Source organism: Cryptomeria japonica, chromosome 7 (assembly GCF_030272615.1).
Source record: "Cryptomeria japonica chromosome 7, Sugi_1.0, whole genome shotgun sequence".
In the NCBI taxonomy this organism is placed as follows: domain Eukaryota; kingdom Viridiplantae; phylum Streptophyta; class Pinopsida; order Cupressales; family Cupressaceae; genus Cryptomeria; species Cryptomeria japonica.
The window spans coordinates 600,058,131-600,076,586 of record NC_081411.1 but is presented as its reverse complement, the minus strand read 5'-3'; the positions used below and the strand labels follow the sequence as shown (position 1 = coordinate 600,076,586).

At 41.5% G+C, this 18,456-nt stretch overlaps 1 protein-coding gene across 5 annotated transcripts in view; it reads right to left on the bottom strand.

Moving 5' to 3' along the window:
* LOC131029661 (plant cysteine oxidase 4) overlaps positions 1-18,456 on the bottom strand; it is a 125,167-nt gene that overhangs the window by 82,022 nt on the left and 24,689 nt on the right. For 2 of the 5 annotated variants that reach the window (XM_057960246.2, XM_057960249.2), the window contains exon 2: positions 12,784-13,204. In XM_057960246.2, coding sequence (XP_057816229.1) covers positions 12,784-12,883 — 100 coding nt within the window. In that variant the 5' untranslated portion in view covers positions 12,884-13,204. Of the gene's footprint in view, positions 1-12,783; positions 13,262-18,456 lie in introns of all 5 variants that reach the window. The other 3 variants (XM_057960247.2, XM_057960248.2, XM_059209471.1) reach the window with 3 other exon arrangements.

Sequence of the window (18,456 nt, the reverse complement as noted above, 5' to 3'; positions counted from 1 at the left end):
AATTTAGAACAGCGGCAAACTTGGGGGTTTGAGCAGCTTGGAGCTTCCAAGAACACAAACTTTTGGGAGAATTTGGAGATTTGGATGAAAACCCATCTCTCCTGGTGACAAGTTTCATCAGTATCTAGCTTCAGAGTACAATTGGCAGCCTTACTTTGAGTTTTGAGTGCAGATTTATCAGTTTGAGGGCAGGTTTTTTCAATTAATTGTAGGGCAGACCTTCTAGAGGTCAATACCACTCATTTCCAGCTTATTTTCAGCCAGCCGCTCCATTTTGGAAAGGACATCAAACCCTAGGTTGTATTTGGGGTTTGTAGCTAATATTGGAGCTGCTTTTTATATTCCATCTGCTGGGAATTTGTATCAAACCTATATGCTCAGTTAATGGTATGTACATCGGTCTTTTTAAGTGAAAGAAAGTTATCTTATTCATCTTCTTCATGTGTTATGCATTATTTTAGTTTGTATCAGCAGTTAGCTTCATTTAGCATTCAAGAATCTTTCAAGAAAAAAAAAAAAAGAAAACCAGTCAAACCCCTCTCATCATACGCTGGCCAAAGACTTGATTAGCAAACAAACAATAGCAAATAACCTCAAAGATTGGACCAGATTCGGTTAAAATTGGGTTGGGGGTCTTTCAACTCTTCACCTCTAATTGTAGTTTTCATCCTTCTTGTACTACTATTGATAATATTAATCTTATAGTGTCATGCCTTGCAACAATTACATAGGTCTCTTCATAATCTATACCATACCATTGAGCATCTCCTTTTTCAATCAATCTAGCTTTGTATCTAAATTTTAGCAAGTATCTTGTAGTGCAAAATTCAAGATTTGCCACTACAATCATAATAGCTAAAGGAAAGAATCCACAAGTTGGAGCTTCACCGATCTACACTACAACCAAAAATTTGGAAAACCACATTTCAGCAATATGGCACAAGTCAAGAGAACCAAATGCTTGCACGTTTGAAGCCCACTCCTAGGAACCTAGGAAACAAAAAAAGGCAACAAGCAGCTCCATCCAACAAAGCATCCACAACTCCATGGATGTCTCCTACCCTCAAGTTTAGTGATTTAATGCTCTTTGTTCTTTGTTGACTAGAAATCCGACTATTCTTTTTGTGGTGGATGATGTGGTTTGTAATAATTATCTTATTATGTTTTTTGTCAAATTGCGGGTAGTTCTTAGGAGCTGGTTGTAAGTGTTTGTCGATAGTTGTGTTCTATATGGCAATTGTGTTCTATATGGCAGCTATTGAGCACTTTAAATATGTTTCTTGTAGTCAAGGTAGTTAGTAATATCCCTGGATGACTTTCCCTAGTCTACCCATTTGTATAGAACTCAATGAATAAGCTCGACCATAATACATATGTTAATCTAATATGCATAATGTTTTATGTTCATTATGCAGTTGTTAGCCTTATCATATAAAAGAGTAAACATGACTCTACGCTAAGATTAATCTATCTTTAGGCAACATACAATTCACAATGAAGAGACCCTGCCCACTCAAAAAAATATCTATTTCCTCCTCTAACAATGGTTTCCATGTATATGAAAGTGACTTATGCAAAAGATTGACCAAAAGCCACTGAATTTCCCTATTAGGGCATGACCCATTAAAGTTTTTTCCCACATCTAATTCCTTATTCAAATCAAAAACCCCTTTTGGCACCCAATTTTCTCTTTTTGAAATAAAACCAGCTTTCCATATTTATAGACTTGCAACCCTTCATAACGTCCAACCATGATTTTTTAATATGAGAATTAGGTTTAGGGCATTAATGATTATCAAATTGATCCCTGTGTCCCTGCAATTACTGGGTACCTCGCCATTCTTCTCTTCAAGACTACATTTTCTTACCACAAAGTGCATCCAATAACATTTCAAGGGGGGGTTATTTGGATTTAGGGAAAAGGAGACCTCCAAACCCTTTATAGAACCATCAAAAAGAACATCCAACTAAGGTTTTTCCACACCCCAAAAACAACCAAAAAGGAGCCACAAACAACAAAGGATTAAAATTCAAGTGTGCAACAACACAATTGAAAACCTATAAGGAGAAAAATTCCCAACTATTCTCTCGACCATAGAGATCTTGTTGCCTTGAAATAAACAAACCCGCACCAAAAGCCTTCAGGCAAACAAGAGACACAACAAGGTGCTTGCAAACAAAGCTCTATTAGATTCTCCAAAAGCATTCCCACATAAGGTTAAAAATCGCATAGAGAAGACAACAAAGGTAGCTTAAGGTTAGAATGAAGGAACAAGAGTAAAAAAGGTGCAAATCATGAGCCATTAAGAGCAAGTTGCTCATAAGCACAAACTTATGGATGGATTTTTTTTAAACTCAGTTGGTTTTATGTTTTTTCCCTAGAACTGACTGGGTATTCTAGTTGAGGCTACAAACTTGCTTTGCCAAACCTAGCTTCTCTAAAACACAAGTCCTTGCCAAGACTTACCAAGTCTTAATACTCAGTCAATTTTGAAGTTTTTCCAAACAAATTTGAGATGCCTTTTTCAGCACAGCAGATCTAAAATTTTGGCCTATGTTCTGTAGTCAAGGGCTTTGTGAAGAGACCACTGCCTCTGCAAGTTGGGTTTCCTTACCTTTCAATCAACACTTGTTTTGTGGGGAAGCACTCTGGCATGATTTGATGCTGTAATTTGTGGCAAGAGGAGAGTGGAGAAACCATAGAGTGCTAGAGAGATGGAACATACTGCCAATTAAGGATAAGATTAAAACAAAAAATCCTTAGAAAATCTTTGAAGGCAGCAACTTTATCCTCCTAGAACCTCTCCTAACACTCAAGGTCAAGGAAACTCTAGAAGTAAAGAAAAAACTTGTACTACATGTTTGCCCCCATGACCCACACTGACAGCAAGAAGAACTAGAAGGTCTTTGACATCTAAATGAAGCAAGTCAAAAGAGTGTGCACTATAATATTTGTAAATCCTTGGAAAAAGAAACAAAATGGAAATCCCTTTTCCCAAATGAACAGCCATGAAATTTACTGTGATTTAACAAATACCATCCAAGACAGGACACCATTCATTGACTCTTTCAGGATTCATCAGGTTGCATATATAGCATCACTAAGGTTCTATAGTATAAGCATACTTTAAGAATGTTTTCCAAACATTGCAATCAGCAACACCTTCCAATCAAATGTCAACATCTTAGCAAGGTTATCCAATCCATAAAGATGAATTCTGTCAGAACTTCTAATCTTTAGTACAACTAGCTATGATATGTAGGTTACACCATAATTAGGCTACAGCTAAAGCTAAAAGAACAAAAGAACTCAACCAAACATTATATTTTCAAACATTTATACAAGTGCAATAATGAAGTTTAACAAAGCAATATCAGCAAAGCCTCATAAGGAGAGCACCTACACAATACATTGCAGAAGTTATTTAAAGAATATAACCAAAGTATAATAAAAAAACCATAATATATGGTCTAATAGACTAAATTTGGAAAAGGTACTTTTATAATGACTTGTTAGCTTATTACATCTTGGATTATACAAGTATTATCATATCATCCCATACCAATTTCCATTCAAAACAATTCCTTAATTTATTTCTTCATTTTTAATAGTTGTCACCATAGTTCACAAACTTTGCAAATGCTCTCTTTTTTTGGCTGTACTAGTTTTTACAGATAAAAGAAAAACATGGGTAAAAATGCTGACGAGGGTAAAATGTTGATTAAAACACATTTTTTTCTATAAAACCATGCATTTTCTCTTTTGAGATGTCAGTTTTTAATTTAAAACATTTTGTAATTCAAATTTTTTATTTTTTTAATTAATTTTTAGTACTTTCTAAGTTACTGAGTTTTTGCCGAATACTCTCCAAGTCCGAGTCTGCAAACTATAGTTGTCACATTCCCAACTTCCCCCAAAAATAGTTGATACAATACAAAGTGGCAAACACATATTTTTGGTATTTGTACGATGGAACAGTTACTAACATGTATTTTCCAAAATCCTTTAATTGTTTCTTGGCATTCATGCAAAGCACTTTACAGGTTATTTTTCCCTGCCATACATCAAATTATTCAAACAACATAAATATGTGTTGTCGGGAATAATCGTTTCGTTATGTTATGTTATCGTATTATGTTATGTTGTCGTCGGTAATTATGGGTTACGGCAGTCAGTTAGTCTTCCCGAAGGGCAGTTGGACGCGACGGTTGGTCGCACCCCTTCGGGTATTATATATTGCATACCTTTCCTTCTTAATAGCATCATGATAGTCGTATCCGGGTGTGATGTTATAAGCACTTGATGTACATGGACAATTGAATTAATACAGAGACTGGTTCTTAAATATATTCTCATTATGTTCCATGCATTCTTAAATATATTCTCATTATGTTCCATGCATTTACTTTCTGCATTTAAATGTTTACCCGTATGTGGCAAACATTTGGCACCGATACCTAGACATACTCGGGAAAGGAAGGAGCGGATGGCGTACGGACATGATGGGTCTACCTGTTGGTGAGATTAACCCAGAGGCCGATGACGCGCAAACAGAGCTCTACAACGGAGAAGACACTGCAACGAGGTAATTCTCAATCCTGCTTCAGGTGGCCATCGAGACCTACGTCCAAAGAGAGGCCACGGAGGCTGATGTCCCAACAAGTGTCGTGTGGACCGCACTGGAAGTTAGCCCCGTAGCGAATCGATTGATGAACCACCTACCCCGGTTGCTTGCATAGGCATCACTAGCACAACGAACTCGCCTGGAAGAGATTGCCCGTGAGGAGCGACACCAACAGGTCCTCCAACAGTACGAAGAAAACAGTCGTCGCTGGGAAGTGGAGCGTGATGACACGAGGCCAAGGGGAAATTGAACCTTGAACCTCCAGGAGGAATAAAGAACATTCTATATTATAATAGTGATGTCGTACTATTGACACAAATTGTATCCGACGGGATGAATTAATAAAGAAGTGTTCTATTTTTATGTGTTGTTGCTATTATGAAGATGTACGGGAATTAATGCCCAACTTATTAAATAAGGACATAAATAAGAAGGCACAAAGTGAGGAGTGGGAGGCCGCACAGAGGGCCTTGAACAAGTAGAACGTAGACGGAGGTTGAGGCAACTTGCCGAAGGACGACCTGCCGAAGGGTTGCCCGAAGGGTACGGAGGAGGTGTCACGGGGGGTGCAGAAGCCGAAGGAGATTTCTACGCGTCGCCAGAACACCGTAGGGTGAGAAGCCACGAAGAGTTTTTGAAGGAAACTAGGCTACGAAGAAATTTGATCGAAGAGACCCGGGATCAGTTCAGGAACTTATCCCTTATGCCGCGCACGGAGGACCACCGAAGGGAGCGAACAAAGGACGAGGGTGAGAACGGGGGAGAGGGCAACCGTACGACCGTAGGTGCGGAGGAGACACGCGGCAAACAGGACCCCCTCTTGGGACCCATCACACCAAGCACGCGGGTACAAAACACTGTACCCCCATTTACTCAAACAGGAAACACCACCAGCACAAGAGGGAGTGGCGCGGGTGCACGACAGACACAGCCACCTTTGGGGACACGACCCCCATCAATGGCCAATACGCAGAAGCTGCCGAAATTCACCGGCGACGGGAAGGAGGATCCCGTAAGGCACTACAGAACCTGCGAAACCATATGGACGGCCAATGGTGTCACAAACCAGGACAAATGGACGACGCAATTCCCAGAGACATTACGGGGAGTTGCCATCGACTGGTACTCGGATATTAATAAAACTACAGTGGCCACATGGGACACGCTGCGGAAAGCCTTCGAGAAGGAGTTTCGCCTACTCCGGGATGATAATGAAATAGTGGCAGAGATATACACTACGAAACAAGGACAAAAGGAATCAGTTCGTGCCTATGGAAGGCACCTGAAGGAGCTAATTGGGAAAATGGAGAGTCAGCCGACCGACGGACTCAAGAAGAGGTGGTTCGTAGAAGGCCTAAAACCTAGTTTGAAGAAGAAAATGAAGATAGTCCCTCCTTCGTCATACGATGATGCATACAACAGGGCTATGGACTTAGAAAGTAAATACAAAACGTCCAAGAAAAAGGGAAAGTCCTCCGAGGAAAATGAGTCTTCCTCTGATGAGAGTGGTAACGAGGGGTCGAAAAAGAAAGTGACGGCCCTGCAGAGGGACATGGACCGTATGATGAGGGAATTTAAAGCGATGAAAGGCTCTACGAGACGGATCGAAGGAGACGTGTGGTGCACGGAGTGCAAGGAGGAAGGACATACGAAGGGTACATGCCCGAAGGCCTTTTATGAAATTTGCCAAGTAATGGGACACTCCATCAAGGAGTGCCCATACAATATGAAGACCCGAAATACGCAAGTGTTGTTCACCGAGCAGGCCACAACATCCGCACGAGAGGGTACGGCCCAGCAAACCAACACAACGGCATCATCTGGAGGTTACCGGGACAACAGACGTGGCGGCGGAAGGAATAACAACAATAACAATACCCGAAGCCGTGTCCAGTATGACGCCAAGGGCCGACCAATGATCCAATGTAGGGCCTGCAATCAGTGGGGGCACTTCACTCGGGATTACACGAAGGAAGCCACCCCTCAGCACCTCTGCCGATGGTGTGGGCCAGGCGACCATGAGGACGCAAATTGCCCGAAGCCAGGAGTAAACCTTTTGAACATCAAACCTACGAAGGCAGAAGTGTTGGCAATCACAAGGGCACAGGCCAAAAAGGCTGCATACCCAGATCCTCGCACGGAGACCGAGAGAGTGCAGGAAGCAAGGGACGAGATCACAAAGGAAATGGCCGCACAAGGACAAAACAGCCACGAGGCCACAAGCCCGTCATGGACGAGGGGAAAAGAGGGAATCTTATAGCAAATATTGCAAGTGGAGGTACCCGTGAAGATTCAAGACCTCCTTGAAACCATGTCGAAGTTGAAAATGGCTATCTTAAACTTCGTACCCACACAAGTGAAAACGAGGGAGGTCGTAAGCCCCACGGTCGACCCTATGTTGTTCGTAGTCAACAGCGGACGCCAACCGGCGGTGGTAGAAATGGGCACCCTGGGGACTACCTTGACGGACACCATTGTGGACGGATGGTCAAGAGAAATGTGCTCCCAGAAGAAACATGGAAAAAACTGGGAAAGCCTACATTGTGGCCTCCCACGTTCAGCCTACTAGGGGCAGATCAACACGGGATTAAACCCCTCGGTACCCTCATGGGCCAACCGGTGATGATTGGCACGCAGCCATTCATGCTAGATTTTGTAGTGATTCCACTGAAGCAGAAAGGGTACGACACCATTCTCGGACGTGGGTGGCTCATTGCAGCAAAGGTGAATCATAACTAGAAGCGGAATTAGCTTTCCTTGGAAAACATGGGGAGGAAGTACGTGATCGATCTCCGTACGCAGATGATGAGTGAAGAGTTAGCATCCTCCTCCAACTCAATAAATCTAAGGGAGACCAGTTGGGTGAGGATGGAGACGAACGCAGCATGGAGCCCAGTGATGGAGGGGTGTTAGAACTGGAAGCATGCTCGGGGGATGACGGGGACTCCTTGAATGGCCTCTTCCACTGGCAAATGGGAGATTATGAATTGTTTACACCCTCGTGCAATGTATTGAGTATCGAGGAAGAACCAGATATATTTCCTCCAGAATACGAAGAGTACAAGGAAGGGGAGGCCTCTGTGAATGACACTCCCGCACACTACTTCCCGAAGGGCGAACCTATTAAATATCAAGAAGCCAATTTGAAGGAGACAAATCTTGGGGGGACGAGTGACCCCAAGATCATCCTTGTTGGAGATGATTGGAATCTAGTGTTGAAGGCCGCAGCCTTCAAAAATTTCCTCGAATACAAGGATGTTTTTGCATGCACGTACAAGGACCTGAAGGGCGTGCCCCCAGAGCTATGTGTACACCGCATAACATTGGTACCGGGAGCCCAACCAGTAAGGAAGCAGCCTTAGCGTATGAACAAAAATTATGCTGCACAGGTGAATGACGAAAATGAGCGGATGTTGGAAGTGGGCAAAATCTTCAAAGTGCAGACAAGCGAATGGGTGTCTCCCATTGTGATTTCCCTCAAGAAAGAGGCCAATCAGATCCGGATCTGTGTAGACTTTCGATGTCTGAACGCTGTCACTATTAAAGACCCGTTTCCCATACCCTTCACCGACAACATCCTCGAGGAAGTGGCTGGACATGAAATCTATTCCTTCATGGATGGGTTCTCTGGGTACAACCAAATATCCATCGCCGAGGAGGATAAGTTGAAAACGACCTTCGTGGTGGAGGACGGTGTGTATGCATACAACCGAATGCCCTTCGGCCTATGTAATGCACCGACAACCTTTCAGCACATCATCTTGCACATCTTCGACAAGATGTCCATAGGGAACTTCAAAGCTTTCCTGGACGATTGGTCTATTTACAACGGACAGGACATCCACCTATAGGCCCTCCGGGAGTGCCTGGAGAGATGTCGAAGGGCACGTTTGGCCCTTAATCCGAAGAAATGTAGATTCATGGTACCACAGGGAAGATTGCTTGGACACATTGGGTGCAAAGAAGGACTGAAAACAGACCCTGACAAGATTCGGGTCATAGTAGAAATGGAAGCTCCTACAGACGTCACTGGTGTAAAGTCTTTCCTTGGTCATGTAGGGTACTACAAGAAAGGTAGGGACCACCAAACGGTGGAAACACCGTGCGGTGGAAACCACCGCACAAATATGCCGCCCAACACAAATACGACGCCCAGCACAAATGCACACGCAGCCCGCACAACTACAACGCAGCCCTTCACACGCTTCACACGCACACGCAGCCGCACAAACCCACGCACACGCGGCCTTCGGCCTAAAGGAAAAGGCAACAATCCCGATGAAGAAGGGATTCCTGGTATATCCGCAACCATTGCCGCAGGGAAGGGGAAGTGGTGTAACGGTTCTACGGTTAGCCATATCACAGCTAGCACATTGAGGAGAGGCAAACTACAGGGAATGCATTTAGCCGGCAAACGCCATTGGCGAGCAAAGTTGCAAACAAACATGGACAAGACCGCGAGGGTTTTACCATCCGAAGTTCGAGTTGCAGGAGGCACCGATACAAGCACTAGTGCCAGCACACAAAAACACAGGCCAAAGATAGCCACAGCCACAGCCACAGGAAAGGTCACCGCCGACATTATTGTGTTCGAGGGTGTGAATGGAGCCAAGTGCCGCAAGTGGTAGCAGGAGAATGCTGTCGATCACAAAGTGAAAAAGAATTTACAGCGAGCAGGAGTTCATTGGGCTATCCAAATGCCTGTTTTTCCCATAAAGAAATTCGAGGTACCGCTGCGAATGATGGTCGACGTGTTTGACGCCACCTCCAGAACGAGCACGTTTGACTACGGCAACCATAGGCTAAGGGTTTCCTTCACAACAGCTGATTTTACAAGGGTATTTGGCATACCAGGTCGCAATGGGAAGAAAGTGGAGTTAAAAGCTAAGAAAATGAATAAGGACATGAAGGAACACTGGGTGAAGATGGTTTCCCGCAACCTTACACCGGCTGAACTTGTCTTTGTGACCAATGCCACAAAAAACAAGGGGAATGAAAAAGTCATTTGTAGCCGAAGGGTCGTGGCGCTGTATCATGGATGTCGTGAAGAGCCGACTTACCGGGTCCAGCCGTGCATCGGATATCGCCCTACCTTTGATTATTTTGATGAATGGACTTATGAATGGGGTGCAGTACAACTGGGCTACAGTACTTGCTGACAGGATGTATGAGTTCATGACTCTACACCACCACACCTTCTACATGTCGCACTATGCCATTGGGTTGTTCCTGGAGGCCATGCGTTCCCAGCTACCGGAGGACGAAGTAGACATCAAACTGGTAGGTAGTCTGGCACCAGGGGACCCACCCATCCTCTATTGGCAACATATGGATGTAGGGCTGACACCTACGGCAGGACAAAAGAGGCGAAGGCAGGATGTTTTCGAGTCTGACGACTCCAACAGTGGGCAGGAAGAGACCTCGGAAGCCTCGAGTGATTCAGATGGAGATAATGGGGCAAGCTTAGTCGAGGTCGTACCAGCATCCACACCCCCACCCCAAGTCTTGTTCGCCACACCCATGCTGACTAGCTCAGCGCATTTGAGTCTGTCTACAAGTGGCATTGCGTCCATTCCAACCTTCGGGGAGCAGAGACCGCCAGTAGTAATGGAGCTACCATCAGGGACCGAGGAAGGGAGGACAGAGATAGTTCCATCAGAAGAAGTAGGTGAATCCGTGCCCATAGGGAAAGTACAGGGACACGATCAAACAGTGGCAGCAGCAACACTAGGCGGGGGAATACTACAACCCCTCGAGGAGGATGGTTGGTTGAGCAGGGAGTTCGAGATGACACCCATGTCGCCTAGGTCGGTTACTACCATTTCTCCCTCACGGGCTACCCCCATGCGCAATGACCCTCGGGAGGACTTAGACACAGAGGTTGTGGACTTAGATAGCGAAGGTTCTCCTAGGGATGTGACACACTCGACAGACGTATAGGGCAAGGAGTTGGCACTGGAGCAGATGGCAAAGGTCCACGTGGACAGCCAGCGAAGCAAGGTAGAGAGCCACATGGAGAGCAGGCAGCCAGGTCGGGTAGACATGGAGGCGTACCTCCAAGATATGGTGGGCCGAGGGCAGACTTACTTTCAGGAACTGGTACAGACGTATCTACAGGAGGAGGTCCGTCGAGGGCGGGAGGTTATCACCTCCCTTCAGTCAGAGGGCCTCGATAACACCATTCAGGAGTTGGAGCGGCTGCTTAGGTTTATGCGGGAGGGTTGTCTGCAGGCATTTGCTGCCTGTTTTGAGAGAGGCGGATGGCCAGGGACTAAGACGGCAAAGATGTTGGCCGCATGGGCAGTGAGTAGGCCAGTAGGGGAGAGTAGAGTGGAGTCTCTCAGGAGGCAGATTGAGCAGACCTTCAGGGAAGTGTATCACACTCTTCGCCGAACGGAGTCTGTATCTACAGGACATCTGACTGCGAGGGTGGCTGCGGAGAGAGCTCGAGAGGAGTTGGCCACCCAGGTTGACGCCGTGCAGAGAGACTTGGATCGCCAGGAGGCGGAGTGGGAAGCCGAGAGGGCTAAGTTCGCTACCGAGAAGGCACGGTTAGCTGCAACGTTCGAGGACACAAGGGCAGAGCTGGCAACCCTGAGCACTAGTCTGGTACAGGCGTGAGAGACGATGGATGCCAAGGAGAGAAAGCTCCTGGAGGCTGCCCGGATGGTTAAGTCTGCAATTGAGCATAAAAAGGTTGTTGAGCGGAACTTGCAGGTACCGACACAGCAAGTGTATGATCTGCGTGCACGACTGACACCAACATCATCATTAGCCCTACCACCTGCTGCTTCAAGGACGCCCCCTCTGCCCCCTTCTTCTTCTATACCTTGATTCTATTTAGAGTATGACCATCATCTCTATTTTGTATTAAGTCGTTCGGAGACGACTTCTTTTCTTGGGGGGGATGATGTTGTCGGGAATAATCATTATGTTATGTTGTCGTATTATGTTATGTTGTCGTCGGTAATTATGGGTTACGGCAATCAATTAGTCTTCCCGAAGGGCAGTTGGACACGACGGTTGGTCGCACCCCTTCGGGTATTATATATTGCATACCTTTCCTTCTTAATAGCATCATGATAGTCATATCTGGGTGTGATGTTATAAGCACTTGATGTACATGGACTGTTGAATTAATACAGAGACTGGTTCTTAAATATATTCTCATTATGTTCCGTGCATTTACTTTCTGCATTTAAACGTTTACCCATATGTGGCAAACAATATGTTATCATCTCATGCTAAAACTTAAAAAGTTGACTTCAAAAGGAACATATTGGACTTTATATAGTCACAAATGAACATAGAAAAGGAAGTAAAACTCAAAATATAAAAAGACGGACAAGCAGAGATTCCATAAATTCGCTGATGGTCCCAAGTTGTGTACCAAATACTCCTGCATCGAACAGTTCAAAAGGACATTAGAAAAATAGTTTCCATCATCAAATTCCCGGAAAACACCACTGCTTCCACTCATTGGACATGATAAGATGAAAACAGGAATTACTGACAACGCTTGTGTCACATATCAACAAGAAGATAACCTGCTACAATCATATTGTAAGTGCAAAACAGCTAGAGCATTTTAGTTGTGAATTCAAGCAGCATATGGTCGTATATTTTGGAGGACTTGGTATCCAAAAAAGATCCCTCCTAGAGATGTCTATATGATCAGGGAGTGCAGAAAAGAAGCACAATAAACTATGCAGTTTATGACCACTTCTTTCCTTTGCAATGGGTGTGAACCTACTTCAATGAAAGGTTAATCTCCCTTGCAGTTAGAAGAGATTAGTTCGTTTGACATAGACTTAGCTGAACATTTTGCATTTAGATTTAAAGATTTAAGGATTTAAGATAGATGTTCATCCTTTGCAAGTTGATCTAAAAAAAGGCATCGGTTCCCATTGCTTCATGGGGAGAAGATCTCTTGAATGGGACATCCTTATTCAATTTTTTTGATTCTTGACAATGTATTATAAGATGTATGATTCTGAAAAAAACACTGGACCATTATCCTATCAATATGTAATTCTTTCCAGTAAGGAAAATCCAAAATTATTCTGGCAAGAAAGTGTGCGTTTGTGTGTGTGTAAGAGAGAGAGAGAGAGAGAGAGAGAGAGAGAGAGAGAGCAGGGTATATGTGACATATTCATACCTAAAACATCATGAACATTTTGTAGGATCTCTGGAGATCTTGGACCATTGGATGTAAATGATGCCTTACAGATCTCATAAAGCCTTTGCACTGCTGTCATAGTGCAGAACCACTGTTCCTAACAAATGGGAACACTATATCCTGAAATTCCAAACCTGCTACCTGTCTTCTCTAAAATGTGTGTATCAAATAACAGCACTTACTTCAAATTATGTTTACCTCGAGCTATATAATTTGTTGAGTTCATATCAACAATTCCCTCACAATTTATTGTCCTTGGACCTCCACTATTGCAAAATGCTTGCTTCAAGCACATACCATATTCGGTGCTTATTCCATAAACCTAAATGCTTGCACTCTAGGCCTTTCAAAGGATACTTGGCTAAACAATCACCAGTCTGATTTCAGATTAATGCATCTCCTGTTAATCCAAAGTAAAACATCATATCAAGCTTCAATATGTCAAATTACTTGAGGTCTGCCATAGATAAAAGTTGATGCCATAAGATATTATACTTAGTCCAAGACAAATAAATTATACGCATGAAAACTGAAAACAATAATTCAAGCAATGTTTTCCAGTCCTCAATAAAATCATAATAGATGTTTACTATCTAAAATATTATTGCAAGTATTTAAATTATCCAATGTGCAATAACATTTCAAAAGTTGGTGCTTTCTACATCATCTTGAAGATGTGCATGTATTTCAACAAAAGAGTGAATGAATGAGTAAAAAGATAAATGCAGTCTAGAAAGCGTTATTTATTTCAAAATTCTAGTGTGTAATAATTTTCAAAAGTTGATGCTTTTTACGTCATCTTGAAAATGTGCATGCATTTCAACAAGAAGAGCGAATGAATGAGTAAAAAGATAAATATAGTCTAGAAAGCATAATTCATTTCAAAATTGTAAGATGTTATAACAAGTGTGCATGTATTTCAACAAAAGAGTGAATGAATGAGTAAAACGATAAATACAGTCTAGAAAGTGTAATTTATTTCAAAATTCTAGTGTGTAATGATTTTTCAAAGTTGATGCTTTCTACGTCATCTTGAAAATGTGCATATATTTCGACAGTTAGAGTGAATGAATGAGTAAAAAGATAAATATAGTCTAGGAAGTGTAATTCATTTCAAAATTGTAAAATATTATAATAAGTGTTTACCATGTCCAATCTTATTGAAAGTATTTAAACTATCCAGTGTTTAATGATTTTCCAAATGTCTATTCTTTCTACGTCACCTTGAATATGTGCATATGTTTCAACAAGAGTGAATGGAAGGAAAAAGATAAAGTCTTAAGACTCTTAAAGATAGTCCAGAAAGCCCAATTTATTTCAAATTTGTAAAACAAAATATGGAATTGCTTAAGAAGAGAATAACTTAATTTAAACAGCAAAAACTGTTAGTACAGCAGTATCATATTGTGCTACAAGATTTTGTTATAAAAATATTGTAGCAAAGAGAGGACACAAGATTAAAATTCCGATTTGCAGTTTTTTTAATCATATAAATGCATAGGTAACAAACCAGTGTTCCACGGGCGTTGGGGACGGGGAGACAAAGGGCCTAAGTTTGGTCGAGGGGGGGGGCGTGGTGGTGCTGATATAGTTATACATATACTTATAGTACTTGAAAAACTAGTTTTGAAAAGATGTATAACAGTATAAGAATTATATTTCAAATGAAACTATAGGAAATTAGTAAAATTATAACACATCAAAATTTGAAATACTAAATCTAAATACGAAGATTTCTTGAATGCTAACTGCTAAATAAAATTTGACAAATGAAATTGTCAAATTGGAGATTTCTATTATATCGAAAATTTGAATATCTGATGTCATATGAGATATCACAAAGTCTGTAAAGATGATTACATGATTCATCATTACAATGAGTAGCAAATACAAATACTAATAGCAATAGCATTACATGTAATGTACCCAACCGTACGGTACCCAAATTTCCACCGCACGTCACGTACCACTATGATGTATCGGCACTCTCTTACGGCACACTATTTGAGGGCAAAGTACCCGAGGGAAATACCCGAGGGCAATAACCGAGGGAAGTACCCGAGGGAAATACTCGAGGAAAGTACCAAAGGGCAAAGTACCTGAGGGAAGTATACCCGAGGGCAATTACCAAGGGAAGTACCCGAGGGCAAATACCCAAGGGAAGCACTCGAGGGCAAAGTACCTTCTACACCTTCGGCCCTCAATCAATGACACTCGGCACCCTTCGGCTCCGGACATAAGTTCCACTTGTACGGAAAAGTAGGCCGCACACTTCCAAACACTCCGTACGGCAATGTTATTTCCACTGAAGGATCCAATCGTAGATAATACCTCCGTCGATAAGATTATTGCAGGTATGGGAATGAATTATCAACACAGAGTATACACCAACAACATTGAATAGCCAAGAACTAGATATTTGTAGTTATATTTCCACACGGTAGAGATAGATCCAACAATTAAGTACAAAGTGAAATATCAGAAATAATATCTCCAACGACGGACTAGGGTGGCTGCTAACCACCAAAACTGCGATTACAGAATGGGGAGGATCTTGCACCTCCAAAACTGCAATAGAACGAAACTCCAATTGGAATTTGCAAATACAAAGAAAACATCAAATTAACCATACTTACAACTATGCCAAACTTGGCCTTATAAAAAGCTCCGGGAAGTTTCCCGAAGGGTTGCAAGCAGGCCAACAATAGTTTATTATTTTCTTAATTTGGGCCCCTTTATTTAATAATTAAATTAATTAATTAAATAAGTCCTTATGATATTATTTAAAATTTAGGACCACTTAATTAATTAACTTAATTAAGTCACTTTATTAAAATTGGGGACATTACATTACAAAAGACAAAATGTCAAAACTCAAAATGTAGTGAAGAGAGGCCTCTAATCATCTGCAAAATCCTCATCACCGGAACTACTAGACTCCACAAGGTCAAGATCTGTCAAGCTCACACCAAGCAGTCCTGCATCTAAAGTGGTAGGATCATCCTCATCAATCTGTGAAGGCTCCTTTGGCTCTACATCCCATTGTGACGTTGGACTCTCGTTGTACACAAGTGTCTTGTGGTCCATGAGACGCAAAGCACTATGTACAGCCACAAGCTTGTCTACTCTCTTAAAGGTAAGTTTGTTCCTCTTAAGAGAGTGGATGTAGCTACAATGATCCACACCTTTTCCTGTCCAAAAAAGAAAGTATGCATTCACTCTAGTGATGCTACCAAACCATTCAACCCCACAAATGTTGCACTTCCACTTCCTTGCTCCTCCACCTGAACGTGATGTGCCTTGTACTCTTGAAGCAAACTGTTTGAGATGAGACTTAGGATCATAAGCACCCCTAGCATATTGTGCCAACAACTCTGAAGGGCAACCTGTACTAGCCAGTGCACTTGCCATGGAACTAGATTGCGGTCCAGGATCAACCCCATGGTCACCCCCCTCATCTTAAGGTTCAAATTTTGAATCATGTTCACTATGAGAATGGATTTACATCTCATCCTCACTCATCTCTTGGGAGCTCATTGTGAAAGTGACACTGCATTTCACAAAATAAAAATAAAAATAAAATCAGCCTAGTTTAACAAATTGAAATACAAATTTGAAATTTCAATTTTGAAAACAAAATTTACAATTTATAATTTTATATTATTTAAAAATTAAAATAAAAATCATAAAATTTGATGTTGAATCTTGAGGGCAAAATGATGCCCTCAACATTCAACATCAAATCTGATTTTGAGATGAATAAGAAAAAAAAAATTTTAAACAAACAAAGAAATGAAAATCAAAAAATAAAACAAAAACAACAAGAAAAACCCTACCTTGTGCTTGAAAAATCTCTCCAAAATGCAATAGAATCCTCTTCCTCCTCTTCGTCTTGCTCCTTCTCACTCCTATCACAATTGCAATCACTTTTTTCAATCCTTCAATCAGACTTCTACAAGTTTTTCCTCCTCTTCAGCTTGCTAGCAAAAAAAATCAGTCTTTCAAACTGTGAGTGAAATCATCAAATATGATGGTTTTGTGTTGTTTTGGGGGAGGGGTGGGGCCCATGTCAAATTAAGGTTACCCCCCCAACCCCCAAAAATCAAACTTTTTTTTTTTTTAATTTTAATTTTTAACATTGCATTTGATGTGGGGGGACGGGAGACATCTAGACGTCTCCCAAGGAGACTTGGGGACGTCTCCTTAAGAGATGCGGAGACGTTTACGCATCTCCGACGGAGCACCAGTGGTGGTGGCGGGATGGCGAGAGACGTCATGTCCCCATTTCCCCGTCCCGAAAATGTCCTTGTCTTCGAAACGCAACCAAAAATGGGGAAAACACGTTTCCGTGAAACGCTATAACAAACCAATTAAGACGCCAAGAATTGTAAGAAGCCAACCTCACCACAAATGCTTTTGCAAACTAAGCTTTGTTGGAATCTATCAAAGGAAATATTTCCTGAGCTATGCAAGTAGTGGTGGCCTAATAAGGGAACAGAAAATGTGAATCTCAAGATTACTATGATGTTAATCTGAATACTTGTTCCTAAATCATGGCGCAAATTTCAAGCACTCATTCTGAACCACAAGTATTGCCTTGGACCTGGAAATAAATATCAAAAAGGTGATTTTGTCATCATCTTCAATGCAATGCAATGAGCTCTTGCAACAGATGGGAGATCACTGGTTTATTAGAGGCTACTCTTATAGTATCAAAATTTGTTTTTACATCCTTCCATCTATGTTGCACGAAAAATGACTAACCTTCTCGTCTTAACCATTTCAGTACACCATTAATACAGCTCATCCATTTCAGAAACATCAGCCTATTACCTAAAAGCTAGTTTGCAAAACTTGCAAGTACTCACCGAGTTGTTGAGTACATGCGGATTTTTTTACTACGTAAGTATTTGCAAATTTTAACTTGCAAGTTTGCAGAGATAGTTTTCTAGAGAAAATTCATCAGATTTTTTGGCGAGTTTGTGGTGAAAAATCATGACACAAGAATTTCTTTTTTCTTTTTCCTAAGCATTTAAATTATTAAAGTACTTATTATTATTGTATTTAATGGTCATTTAATTTAGTCGTTTAGGTAATTTGCTTTTTGTAGTTAGTTTTTTTTTTAGAATGTTTCTTTCGTGTTTCTATTCTTGATCGTCTTGTATTCTCTATTTTAGGAGCCTTCATCTCCTTTGTAAATTATCAATTATCAATCTATTACTATTACATGGTATGAGAGCATATGTCATTTTTGGCAAATTTTTTGTAATAAAAAATTTGCAGATAATTTACCTAGAAATTTCTAAGAAATTTTTGGAAAAAATTTTGGATCATTTTTTAAAAATCATCATGGGATCAGTTCTACAAACTTGGTGGATCTTTTTGATCGATTTTTCTAGGAAAATCAAAGGTTTTTCTAAAAATTTTGAGGGTTTTTGTCGCCTGTTTTTTCTAGGCACCTACTCGTGGGTATTTTGTTAATTTTAGGATCAGACTGTACCAAAAATAGCAATAACAGAAAGCAAAAACAATGTGCACAAGGAACACCAAGAATACCCTGGGAAAACCTCCCTCTTGGAGGTGAAAAACCCAGCTATAGATCTCAGATCTTATTATGCAATAATCAGAAGTATCTTACAATATGGCTTCAAC